A 13,280-nucleotide genomic window follows, 5' to 3' on the forward strand; every position below is an offset into this window, starting at 1 on the left:
TTTCATAATTAAAATAGCAAAACAGACCTAGAGCACAGAACATGGAGTGGGTGGAGTTGTGTAATGGCATGATTGTACCTTGTCAGTAAACAAAACTAAACAAAAAATACAAAGGAAATGTATTCTGTGAATATTTGATAATTCTCTGTGAAGATCAGTGACCTAGCAGAATTTTAAAATGGTATAAATCAAATTGCTTAAATATTATGTAACTTTAAATATTCAGTCTTCAAAGAGTTGAGTTAACAAGAAAACACTTAAAACTTTTTATAGAAACTACAGTGGAAATGTGCATTGCTGATTTGAAACTCGAGAGACTAAATAATTAAAAACAGCTCCAACTTACCACTACTTTCCTTGTGATCCTGTCTGTTGCGTTGAGCATGTATTTTTATAAGTTTCAGCTGCTTTAGACTGTGTATTGTACCGGTCTTACTCTTTTGAATGCAGTTTCAAAAATCTTCACAGCAGTGGTTGATGTTATATCCAGTAAGTGTACTTTTTGCTGAATAAGATTCCATTTTGCTTTCTTCTTTCACCACTTAACATCTTTTTATTGTAAAATTCATCCCTTTTCTGAAGTGTAGGATGATGCACTTGTCTGTAGAAGTTCTTCCGAGTAGGTTTCAAATTAAGTACAACTCTTTCATTTTCTGAACTCCGTGAGCTAGCGGAGGGAGCATAGAAAACAGAAGGAAAATTAAAACTCTATCTTCCTCCCACCCCCCTCAGAATCTTCTGAGTACTGAAAATGAAGTAGTTTGTCTTGGTGTTCAAAGTTTAACTTTAGGGAGACGGAGAAAGTGGAGAGCAAACTGAACGCTGTAGTAGAGATTTCTCTCTTCCCCCACTGGGCCCCATGCCGACTGTTTTTATTGATTTCAATCACTGGAGGCTAGCTAGTTCTCAGAAGAAACACTGTGTAATGTGTTCTTTCCTGGCTTTCATTAAAGAAACTCAATGCAGTGTGGTCACGCTGCTGAGCTTGCCTGGCAACCTGCCTACTCTCTGTGGTACTTCTTTCATTGGAGGAGACCAAGCTCTTGTTTTCTTCTCCAACAAGGACTTCAAAACATCTTATTCTCTGTTTCTACCTTTCCTATATCTAAAGCTGTTCAAAATTTGGGATAATTTTATCCGCACCCTTAAAGAGAGAACTTTGTTGATGATGATTCAAGTACTGAATGCTATGCTGTTTATTCAAATGTTCCCATAACAATCTCGGACTCCTTTTATTTAAAATCATTCTGTTCATTTGTTCTTCTGAGGGGCTAGCAGAGGATGGAGTACTTTTACAAATGGAAGTATGAATAAATGGATAAAAGTGATTTCTTAGTTTTTCTGATCTTGTTCTGTCTTCTGCTGCATTGCTATTTAATCTGAATGAGATGTTTTAATTAAGCAAACCATGCTAAGGGAATAAGTAAAATAGTACTGCAGAGATGTACAGATTCCTGTCAGTGCCATAGTTACAGGATAAGCAAACTGTATTAGCAAGACTGCTTGTTGTTGTTCCTTAGATCTGTGTTGTGTTCAGAATAATGACACTGAATTATGGCCAATAGAAATTGAGAAATGAAATACAAATTCATGTTTTAGAACTTGATTAGTTTCAGTGCATATCACTTTCAAAGGAACATACATTCTAGTGGAATTTAATTGACATAATAGTTTTTGTAAATAATTTTCTCCCATTGCACTTAAACTCTTCTATTTAATTTAAATTTACTAAATCGTTTTCTTATTCAGCATTTTTTATTGATAACATTTGGTGTACTCTTCACAAGCATGTATGTAGATGTATGAAATAGTTTAAGCTTTTAGTTTGCTACATTTTGATGCCAGTAAAATTGCATGCCTGTGGAATTCAATTTTAATTGCAAATGATACCTGCCTCTTGTGTTTGGGAGATAGATACTGTATGTCTCTGTGTGTACACATGCACTTTTTCCCCCGTCACGTATACAATAGCTGAAAGAATCCTTTCCTGGATCAGAAAGATATAAAAGCTTGTTCTCATTTAAATCTGGCTTCATGCAGAACTTACTTGAGGTTTTTCTGCCTGAATTGCATCTATAGAAATCTTTCCAAATCAAGTTAATGTAACTTCATCTCACTGTTTCTGTTGCCAAGAGTTGTAAGATTGTAAGAACAATTTAGCTTTTATGAAAATTATTTTTAAAGAAACAACAATTTATTTCTTTGTACAGTGTGTCACTTTAAAAATATTTATTCTTTTGTCCAGATACTGTTTGTATATTTTATATGTATTTATTGGATTCTGAGCATATTATGATGGCCTAAAAATCCAGTAAAAAACAAATTACTTTATAGTACTTTTATAAAGTAAGTTTTGTATTATGTGAAATGCATCCTTTAAAATGTCTATCTGTTGAAAGGCGTATATTGTGGGAAAATGTTACTTTGATTTCAAGTCAGCTCTCTGTATCTTCAAGAAACGTAAAATGATCATTATGCTCATACTTTCTCTGTTCATAAGATGGTAAACTACAGAAAATAATGGTTTAAAGAAGTTTGTATGATTGTGAGTTCTTTTATTTAGTTTCTGTAGTTATAGTTACAACGTAATTGTTTGGCAAAGCCTCAATTAATAAATCATCTATCAACCTTTTCATTATTAACCCTGCTTTTGAGAGTTGTGTAACTCTGGCCTGGTTCTTTGCGGCTTTTAAATTATATTTATAGGTGTTGGAATTTTTTAGTTGGAAAGTGGCCACAAATCTGTCAGTGTGTGGTGTTTTGAGTGCGGGGGAAGACATTGAATATTTTAGGTACGCTAACTTTAAAACTGGGGTCAAAAGACTTCTTATTAAAATGAAATTAATCATATTTTTGGTCACTTGTGTGAACAAGCCCCTTTTGGCATCACTGTAAAAATGGGAATAACTCTGATTACATTGACTTAAACCAAAAACCAAGGCAATATAATGCTTCTGCTAGGAGAAAAGTGAGAGTCCTTTCTTGTCTTTTTTAGGGAAATCTGTATATTTGTCACTGTTAATCATGTTAAGATTTGTTCATCTGAATTTTTGTTGTTGCTTCCTTTAACTCTGTCATATCTCTTCATCCTTGTCCATGGTCTTCCATTCCCCTTTTGTCTTCTGCTGTATGCTAACAGAAAAGGGTGCAACTCCATTGACTTTCGTGGAGCTGGATCCACTTGCACCAATGGTGAATTTGGCTCCCTCCCTTTTTCATACCATTTTGTGGTGCTATTTCTTGTCTTCAGCATTGTGTGATTCCTTTGTGTTGTTTCTCCCCATTCTTTGTAGTCACTTCCAATTGTGTAAGGATGACCGAATTGCAGTCAATGGGCCACAAGTAGTTCTCCCACGTTCCTAATGGGGCCCCGACACAGTACTCTGCAGCATTGGTCACAATGGAGCAGCCAAATGTGTGGCCACTTGGCTCAGTTTGTGCTTCTTATTGCCAGGGGTTAACAAGGACATTGCTTAGAATGGGTTGGCAAGCAGAACAGGTAACAAAGAACACAGCCTTAAGACAGTTGTGGCCCAGAGCCTAATTGGTAATAACTGGGACGTTATTAATCTTACTGGCCAGGTCTTCCTTCCGTTAGTTTTTGATGGAAGTGTAACTGGGCTCTGGAGTGACTGACATGAACAGACAACCACTTCTGACTTTCTCCTGCTTCACAGCTGTAAAACTGCAGCTGCTCCTGTCGACAAAGCTTTTTATTTAACCCCATTTGTTGTCTCCCCACTCAGTGGGGGGAGCCACTATGAGCACTTCAAATCTTCCCACTGGCTTCCTTTTCATTTCTGAGTGCAGTCTAAGGTGCTGGTGATCATTGTTGAAACCCTAATGGATCTGCCAACTGGCTGTTGGAAAGATTGCGTAGTAAAGTTTTAGAAGAGAGACAGCTGAGATCATCTAGGTGGCTCTTGTAGATTCCTGGTTTTATGCACTCTGGTAAGGAGCAGAGCTTCCTCAGCTGAGGACTTTTGAAACTGATTCTCCCTGACAGACCACCAGAGCCCATGTCTGACTGGCTTATGCATAAGAAGTTAAACCAAATGGGAAACATACATGTATGGTTTTTACCTTTTCCCCTCTCCTGCCTCCCATCTCTTTGTTGTTCTTGTAGAGAGGAAGTGGTTTAATGCCAACCCTTGTAGATGGCCTTATGTAATTTGCTGAGTTCCTACCTGCTATTGCACTAGGTACTTAATTTTTTAAAAGTGTCTGTTAGGAAAGCAAAATTGTAGTTTTTATGTATTTATTCATTTTGTGGTGCATGACCTTCCTCAATGTAAATAATTCCGGTGTTTCAACATCCCCTTTCTGTATCTGATGCACATTGATTTGTAACCTGAATTATTTTTACCAGATCTTCTTATAAAATGTATTTTAATATTTTATTTCAAGAACACACTTAATTTTAAAATATTAAAATAGATTATTTTCAGTGTAGCTAGTGTGAAATCTCATATTGATGAAAGACCTGGAAACTATTGGTGGCCCTAGAAACTGAAGTCCTCTGTAGATAAATGTCGCATGAACAATGGTTCTGTATGAGCTTCCCCACACTGCCCAGCCAATATTCCTCAGTGTTGTCCTAGAAGGACCATCTCTATGAGGGTGAGGGTATTTTTGTGTCTCTTTTCCCATTCAGTCCTTAACCTGTCGTCTTAGTCAGCCAGTAAGGATGCCTGTTATGATGTAAATATCTGACAGCTAGGAACTAAACTGAAACCACCAACTCTCTTATCAAAGCCTATTAATAGTTATCGGAGGGTAGGGACTTTTAGTTGTTAGACCTGTTTCAAATTGTAATCAATGACTTAAAAATATATAGTTCCTTAGTGTGCTATCAGTGTCCAGAGCTAGCCAGTCCCTTACTATTTATGGTTTTCTTATATATACAGTTTTTTCATTTTCACCAACAAAGTTTAGGATTGCTGTCATGTGGTATAGATTGAAGCAGTTTCTGAAAGTGTGTGACTGAATTAGGAGGGAGTACATGATATTAGCCAAACTCACAGCACTGGTTTTTATATGGATAATATTCCAGTGCATAATTTTTGAAAGCCTTTTATTACTATAGTATTGTTATCTAGAAATATTGCAGTTATTTTATAGTAATATATTGGAATCACTTTGCCCACCATTGAAATGTACCCACCTCTGGAGCGAAACAAGTGCAACAACACTAAGAAATGAAGAAATAAAGACAACTTCAAGTAAACTGTAACTGCAAGGGGAGTTTTAAGTTACAATAGACAGAAAGTACTTATCCAAATAGGAATTTGGTGAAGACATCAGAGCTAGCATCCCTCCTTACTCTTGAAAGTGACGTGGCTCTTCGATGAGCACAACTGGTTAGGAATTTTTGTCTGTTTTATTCAAAAGATGGCACATGTGCTGGCAAAATGCCCCTTAATACTTTGTTAGGGTGTTGGTTCAGGAAGAACTCTAAATTGAAGAGAGTGCTACCTCCTTTATCACAAAACCCACTGGGTTTCCTCTGGATGTTTTTCATTGAAACACTGACCTAGCCTGACTTTGTTTAGATTGAGATCTAATGAGTTCACAGCCTAAGGTGGTATGATAGCTGGCAGCAGGCTTTGCAAATAAGCAAATGTATTGCACATGTTTCAAATTTATCAATCAACAAACAAATGTATCACATTCTCATATATGGATTACATTATAATTATTATATTTTTCAAAAAACATAGACCATAAATTACCATGCCATATTACAAAGATGGAAAAAGAAAACTTGAAATATTTATAATCTAAATCAGTGGTTCTCAATCAGGGTACACGTACCTCTGGAGGTACACAAAAGTCTTCCGGGGGGACATCAACTCATCTAGATATTTGCTAAGTTTTACAACAGGGTACATAAAAAGCACTAGTGAAGTCACTGCAAACTAAAATTTCATACAGACAATGACTTGTTTATACTGCTCTGTATGCTATACACTAAAACGTAAGTACAATATTTTTATTCCAATTTATTTTTTTAATTATATGGTGAACATGAGAAAGTAAGCAATTTTCGGTAAGCATGCTGAGATACTTTTATATTTTTAGGTCTGATTTTGTAAGCAAGTAATTTTTAAGTGAGGTGGAACTTGGTACGCAAGACAAATCAGACTCCTGAAAGAGGTACAGTAGTCCGGTAAGGTTGAGAATCACTGATCTAAATAAAACAAGTGAAGTCATGACTTATTTTTATTGTTGCTCTTTAAGTAAAGATGAGATCAAACCAAAACCCTGGATATGAACACTCCTCAAACTTTGAGGAAGCTGGATTCAAATCCAAGCTTTGTGCAGACTGACCAAGTTTTCCAGTATGTCAGGGAGACTCTCATTTGCAATTTAATGTTATCTCCCGCATAAAAACTACATTATCCAGAATCATATGGGTCAGATTCTGGGTATTGTAAATGACCCCTGCTCTGCTTCTACTTATGACAATGAGGGAGGAGAGAGAATTGAAATGTGAGGCTGCAATGGTGTCACAGAGAGCCACGGCATCATGAGATGGAGGCAGGTCCCAGAGTAGGTGTGGGGGCGGGTGATTATGTCAGGGAGCAGGTCATGACCTATTCCTCCCCAGGCCATGGCTGCAGCAAGGAGGGGTGGATGGGGGTATTCAGGGAGGATGAACAGCCCCGGCTCTCTATCTTATTGAGATCAGTTTAGTCTTTGAAAGCACTAGGTTGGGAAGATGAGTCAGAGTAAATTTGGATGATATGTGAATCCAGAAAGAACAAATGTTTAGCTTTCAGCAGGTGTCTTTGGCAAATCAGGTTGCATACAGGTGTTATATTATCTAACGTGTCCTTCCCTCTGCATGTAAATAATAACAACAATACTTAGCATTCACACTGTGATTTTCATTTTAAAGCACTTCACAAACATTCATAGAATGACATATTACGAGCTTGGCACCAAGGAAGTGTAATTTAACCAGCCTTTTATTATAATTGATTATCTTTGTGTGCAGTTCTGGTTTCAGTTTTGGATGCCTTATACTCAGCAGAGAGATTGAATGGGGGCATTAGTTGAGGAGACGAAGATGGCAGTGAGGGTTTTGATGGGACTGGAGGGGGCAATGGGAGTGTTGGAGGCGGGCAGTGGAGGTATTGATGGGGCTGAAGGGCAGGATGACCCTTGAAAGTAATTTGAAAAATGTTGGTCTATGATTTTGTGGCTTGCACTCGTTCTTAGATACTTAAATCTAATGTATGGTGTGCAGCTAGATTGCATACAAATATTCATTAGCAAGACTGAAACTCCTGGCTTCCACAGTAAATATATTTATAAAAACTGATTAAGCTGGTAGGAAAGGTAAAGCTCAGCATAATTAGAACGATTCTGTGAATTATAAAATTCTTAGCATTTTTATAGTGAATGTGTTGGGAACTTTGAACAGAAGCCTTGATGGATCATGTTTTAATCAGAATGGATTACAGGATGTTCTGCCAGAAGGGTACCTTGATGTATAAACCCTGACTCTCTTAACACAGGATAAATTCCAGTCTAAAGGGAGAACAGTGCTTTTGTTTCAGATGGCACAGAAAAGCAAAAATTGTTATGCTTGAAACAAGTGTTGTCAGTGATGTATTTGGATCTAGTTATAGGGATGCAGCAACTTGTTTTGTTTTTACTGGAGCAGCAGGGAGAGGGATAAAGAGCTTTTTGATAATGTGAGGAATGTGTGGGGGAAGAGAAGGTACAGAGATGCATATTTACTGGAAGTATGCGGACGCAAGAGGTCTCTTTATCAGAACTATTCTAATGATGTGCCACAGTCACTTTATTTGAAAGCTTCATGGCTCAAGGAGAAAAGTAAACACATCCATTACATTATTGTTAAAAGAAGATTAAATGTAGTGTGTCCTCTATTGGACAGCCGCTATAGTAATCTTTCACAAACATTTTAGGAATGACTAAACTCTGTGATTTTCCTGGATTTTGCATGGCTGGATTGTTATTTCAGTAAATACTACAGCAGCTTATCAAGTGAAAACGTCTCTTCCTGTAAAATAATTACTTTCCTGCCTTCATTCCAGATACTAATTCTTTTCGGTATGAGTTACAAAACCTCTTCAATACAAACGCAGTGCATACTCGAGTTGTTGATGTTTCTAAGTGTTTGTGCATGTGCATGCTGGCTGCAACCTCTGTTCAAGAAAATATTTTGGGAACAAAGCAAATCTCCTTTCTTTGAATTTCCCTTGTTTATTCAAATATTTGCCTTGCTGAGATCAGTTTAGTTTTTGAAAACACCAGGTTGGGGAGATGAGTCAGAGGAAACATGGATGATACGTGAATCCAGACAGAAAAATGTTTGGTTCTCAGCAGGTGTCTTTGGCAAATTAGGCTGCATACAGGTATTGTTTAATCTAACACAGTGGTTCTCAGCCCACGGGCCACTTGTGGCCCAGTTAGCACAGAGCTGCGGCCCAAGCGACATCCTCAGGGTCATACAGGTAGTATATATATATTGTGTGGATGTGGCCCACATAACACATAAAGAGCTACATGTGCGGCCCACAATGGTAAATAGGTTGAAAACCACTGATCTAACATGTCCTTCCCTCTGCATATAAATAATAATTATTATTATAATAAAAATACTCTAGCATTTACATTGTGATTTTCATTTTAAAGCACTTCATAAACATTCATTGATTGACCCATGAAGGGTTTGGTCCTTAATAAGGAAGTGTAATTCAACCCGCCCTTTATTATAATTGGTTATCTTTTTGTGCAATTCTGGTTGCAGTCTTAGGTAAGGAGGAGGCAGAGAGAATAGTTAGTTATATTGTTGGTGTGTGAGTTCAGTTTTGCCTCCATGAGCTCCTGATGCTGTGATAACAATATCCCTTGGAATTTTTTTCCCCTGCTTTTGAAGTATGATACCACAGGTACTTTGAAACTGTCAGTACATAATTGAAATTCTCCTCACGGGGGATTCATTTTTAACAAATGTGTTCTCTTGTTATAAATGCCATCTCAAAGCTAAAAGGGGTATTATGGGACCTGTTACAGACTTGGCTGAGTCCACCTACTGTATGGTCACCATGCTGTAATAATCAGACCTAACTGTTGAATCCCAAATGTTTTCAAGTCAGCTGGGCCTGGGCAGAATCCAGACACAGTCTCTAGTTCTGGCCTATTAGGAATATTCCCAGGATGCAGACTCACTGTGTGGCCCCTTTCCTTGGGATATGGGATTCTGCAGTCCAACTCCCCTAAGCCCTGGAATTAATACTGAAACCCACCCCTCCTCCACCAACTTTCTCAGTTGCTTATGTATGCCAACCGCGGGGTTCTATCCCTGTGGGCACTCTGGTTTATAGTCTAAGTTTTGGGGATACATTACAGTAAGGAACACATGCTTTGCAAATGAACTTCTTAAATTCACACACTACGTTTGACAGCTCAGGAGAGTTACAGATCTAGGCAAAACAACAAACAGCTGAACACAATCCCCACCCGTTAGACAGCTCTCATCTCTGTTTGAGTCCCAGGACTGTCCATGTACAGGCTAGGCAGAAAGTCCCTTGTCTCCCCTGTATCAAGTCCCTCTAGCTGTTGGCCGTGGTCAGCCTCTTCTATCCAGAAACATCTCTGCTTATAAACATAGCCATGAAATCCCCATATGAAACCGCATACCCCAGTCATGCTGGGTTCATGTGCACAATACTACTGTTTCATGGGTGTTGGGCTAATGAATAAGAGTTATTAGCAAGTCCAAAGTCCTTGCTAGATGTGTTGATGATTCTTCCTGTGTTAGCTCTCCACAAGATTTAGAAACACCCCCCTCTCTACAGGAGCTTGTTATACATCACAAACAGGGTACACACAGAGTATGTCTACACTGTGGAGTGAAGTCAATTTATTTTAAATCGACTTTCACCTGCCAGATTTTATAAGTCGCAGGAGCGTAATCACACCACACTCATTGTGTTGGGATATTGCATCCCACTTGCCGTGTTTGGGTCAAAGCAGTGCACCGTGGATAGCAAGTCAATCAAAGCAGTGCACCGTGGATAGCTATCCCACAGTGCAACTAGACGCAGAGGCTTTTGGGAAGGTTGTCATCGTCCTATGATGCAACGTGCTCCCTCCCCCTCCCTTCTTGTCCCAAACAAACGGACAAATGCTTTTTCGCACCGTTTTTCTAAACCCTTCAGTCTCTGTCGCACGAACACCATTGCCGGAGAGACATGGAGCCCTCTCAGCTTTGCATTATCATTGTGAGAGTCACAAACACCTCACGACTTATCCTGCAGTACTTTCAAGGCCGAGATCAGAGCTGCGGAAAATTGCGATGTTACTGAGGCCACCCTGCTACAAGCCATAGAGCGAAAAAATTCCCGTTTGCTACAGGCTGTCACACAGCATCTTCAGTCATTCTCCATCAGATGTGAATTGAGGTAATTATGTGTCTATGGTGAGTAGGGCCTACTCATCATATAGTTTACATCTGTGAAAGACATCCGGATACAGTCCCTGCATGAGAAGAGGGAGAATGAGCAATCCTTATTAGTTTCAGACAATGGGGAATTTCCATGCAGGAAGAAAAAATTTCCTAAAATGTTGAAACTTTTTTTTTTTTGGGGGGTAACTAATGATGTAATATTACACCAACTGGAAGTTCCCACACCTTTAGTTTATAACCAAGAAAACTGATTAGGTTAGGTATGTTCTTTCAGTGGAATTATTGCCTATAAGTTTGTCATGGACCAAAATGTCATAATATTCTTGGATTTTATACAAGTCTCATCTTTTGCCACATAACATATTTTTACTACGTGCACTGTAAGTGAATTTATACTAGATTCTCCCTAGCTAGTACAATGTATTCTATTTCATGCACTTCATGGTTGCCAAATAAATATGTTAACATATGGTATGCTTATGTGAGTATTTTGTCACTTCTAGTAATTCCATTTTCAGTATGAATAGTAGTTCCATCCACAAACTTAATGAAACTCCAAGCTGGGGGGAAATTGAAGTTTCTTTAGGTTTGCAGGTGGAACAGCTATTCATACTGAAGATGAAATAATTATAAATAACCAAATATATAAGTATACCACATGCTAACATGTTTATTTGGCATACATGAAATATATGAAATATAACACAGGCACACTCTCTTTCTCACTCTCTCCTCTGATGAAAAAAAGCCAAAACAAACAAGGTTCAAATTCTCAGTCATCACTCACAAGGTGCAAAGTCTTTGGCACTCAGTGGTCTGGGCCCAGGATATCCACATTGCCTAAAGCTTCAGGATGAAGACCATAGTTGATGATTCAATTCCTCTACCAAATTAGAACTGTCTACAACAAGGGTGAAGCTCATCTGTGCAGGAGACAGAACTTTCGGAGGGGCTGCTCCAAGACAGTGGAAGGAACTCACGCAGGAGCTAAGGATCATCACGAACATCTCTATCTTCCATCCCCGAGTGCAAGGCACATTTTTTCAACCCTGTCCTCTCGAATATAAACACATAGCAACTAGGGATGTAACAGGATAAACGTTTAAACAGTGAGCAGCAGTCTCACCATTTAGCGAATTAATCAAACATTTAAATGAGAGGGTGGCAGGAAGGCTTGTCCTGGAGAGTGCAAGCTACTCAGCTGACAGGCCCACTCAGCCAGCATGTGTGGGGAGGAGGGTGCTGATCTGGTTCATCCCCAAGAGCCCCAGCTACCTAGCTGAGGGGGCTGCTCATCCAGCATGTGTGGGGACCGCTGGGCTGGCTAGAACAGGAGAGCAGCTCAGAGACCCTGTGCTGTGGGGAGGAGCTGCTGGTCTCCTTCATTAACTGAGCAACTCAGTCATTAACACACAAATCACTAGTCAGTAACTCCCCCAGTCATCGGCATGTCAACTCTTTAATTCCCCCATTCTTAACCATTTCATTTTCAATTTTAAACATTTAAAACTATTTATAAAGCTGAAATGTAATGCAAGAATTTTTTATGCATCTTTAACCATTTTTAACCATTTTCCTTTTAATTTTTAAACAATAGAAAGTATTTATGAAGCTGGAATGCAATGTGTGTCGTTATTTAAGCTTACAAAAGTAGCAGGTCATTGCAGTAAATCAGCAAACGCTAAACAGGCTGACCTACACGTCTTTTGGTCTCCCTTCCAAGAGCCAAATCCACATGATTCTGCTTAGCTTCTCTTTCCCCCAACTGAACTTCACAGTGGAAGGCTCTCAGAGGCTTAACCACTTAAAGGTCTATATTTAGAATGTTTAAAGGGATTGCTCATTAAGGAATTTTTACATCCCTAATAGCAACGTGTATATATATATATATATATATATATATATATATATATATATATATATATATATATATATATAAATCCTACCAAAACAAAACACTTCACTGCACATACTTCTCCCCTTGAGGAGAGGTTGAGAGAACTAACAGCAGGTGACAGATGTTAGTAATGTAACTTAATGTACTACTGGAAGGCACTCAGATAATGTGGTAATGAGCATGGTATAAAAGTCTACATAGAAAAGAACAATTCTTCTGTAGCCTTGCTCATTGTGGAGATTGGTGCTTTTAAAATATAATTATTTACAGTAGCATTTGACAGTACAGGAGACTGATAGAAGAACATACAGTAAAATTACCACCTTGAGGCTTCTAGTATGAACTATTTCATGAGCTCTTCAATTAAAGTTACTCTTGTATTTTCTTTCAGAGAACAAAAAAGGAGGTGGAGGAGGCGAATGAACTTAACACAGAGAAAAAGAGGACATTGGAAAGAAAACTAAAGAAAGAGCGTAAGAAGGAAGAAAAAAAACTAATGCGGGAAGCTGGAATTGCTGCTAAGAAAGAAGAGCCCAAAAAGCCATCGGGAGCTGAATTGGCACTGGAATATTTAAGCAGGTAAGAACCCTAAAACCCCTACAAAGCTCCCTAGTAAAGTAATCTGTAGACTTTATTAGAAATCCAGGCCCGGCTGAACTAAACAAAAGTACTTCAAAAGAAATTCCTACAGGTAAGTATTAAATTAATGTTTCATCACAGTTGACATACTTGGTCCATCCCCTTTTAATATTTGTATTGTAGTAGCACCCGGGGTCCTAATCAGGGCCCAGCTGTGTTGAGCACTGCACAAACACACAAGAAAAAAGCAGTCACTACCCTGAAGATTTTACAATCTGTTATAAATATTCCTAGAATTGCTGCACTTTCAGAGATTGTTGAGATCTTTACTAACGAAGGTCACTAAAAGGGTTACAT

General features: G+C 38.5%; 2 protein-coding genes across 7 annotated transcripts in view; one reads left to right on the forward strand and one right to left on the reverse strand.

Annotated features, from left to right (window-relative positions):
• GPR146 (G protein-coupled receptor 146) overlaps positions 1-909 on the reverse strand; it is a 68,964-nt gene extending 68,055 nt beyond the window's left edge. For both annotated transcript variants that reach the window (XM_067550887.1, XM_067550888.1), the window contains exon 1: positions 347-909. The gene's annotated coding sequence lies outside the window, so the exon portion shown is untranslated. The remainder of the gene's footprint in view (positions 1-346) is intronic.
• Positions 1-13,280, forward strand: part of CUNH7orf50 (chromosome unknown C7orf50 homolog) — a 177,079-nt gene that overhangs the window by 130,141 nt on the left and 33,658 nt on the right. For all 5 annotated transcript variants that reach the window (XM_067550894.1, XM_067550895.1, XM_067550890.1 and 2 more), the window contains one exon: positions 12,736-12,923. In XM_067550894.1, coding sequence (XP_067406995.1) covers positions 12,736-12,923 — 188 coding nt within the window. The remainder of the gene's footprint in view (positions 1-12,735; positions 12,924-13,280) is intronic.

This window comes from Emydura macquarii, unplaced genomic scaffold (genome assembly GCF_026122565.2).
Source record: "Emydura macquarii macquarii isolate MOO-44397 ecotype Brisbane River unplaced genomic scaffold, CSIRO-AGI_Emac_v2 contig_1348, whole genome shotgun sequence".
In the NCBI taxonomy this organism is placed as follows: domain Eukaryota; kingdom Metazoa; phylum Chordata; order Testudines; family Chelidae; genus Emydura; species Emydura macquarii.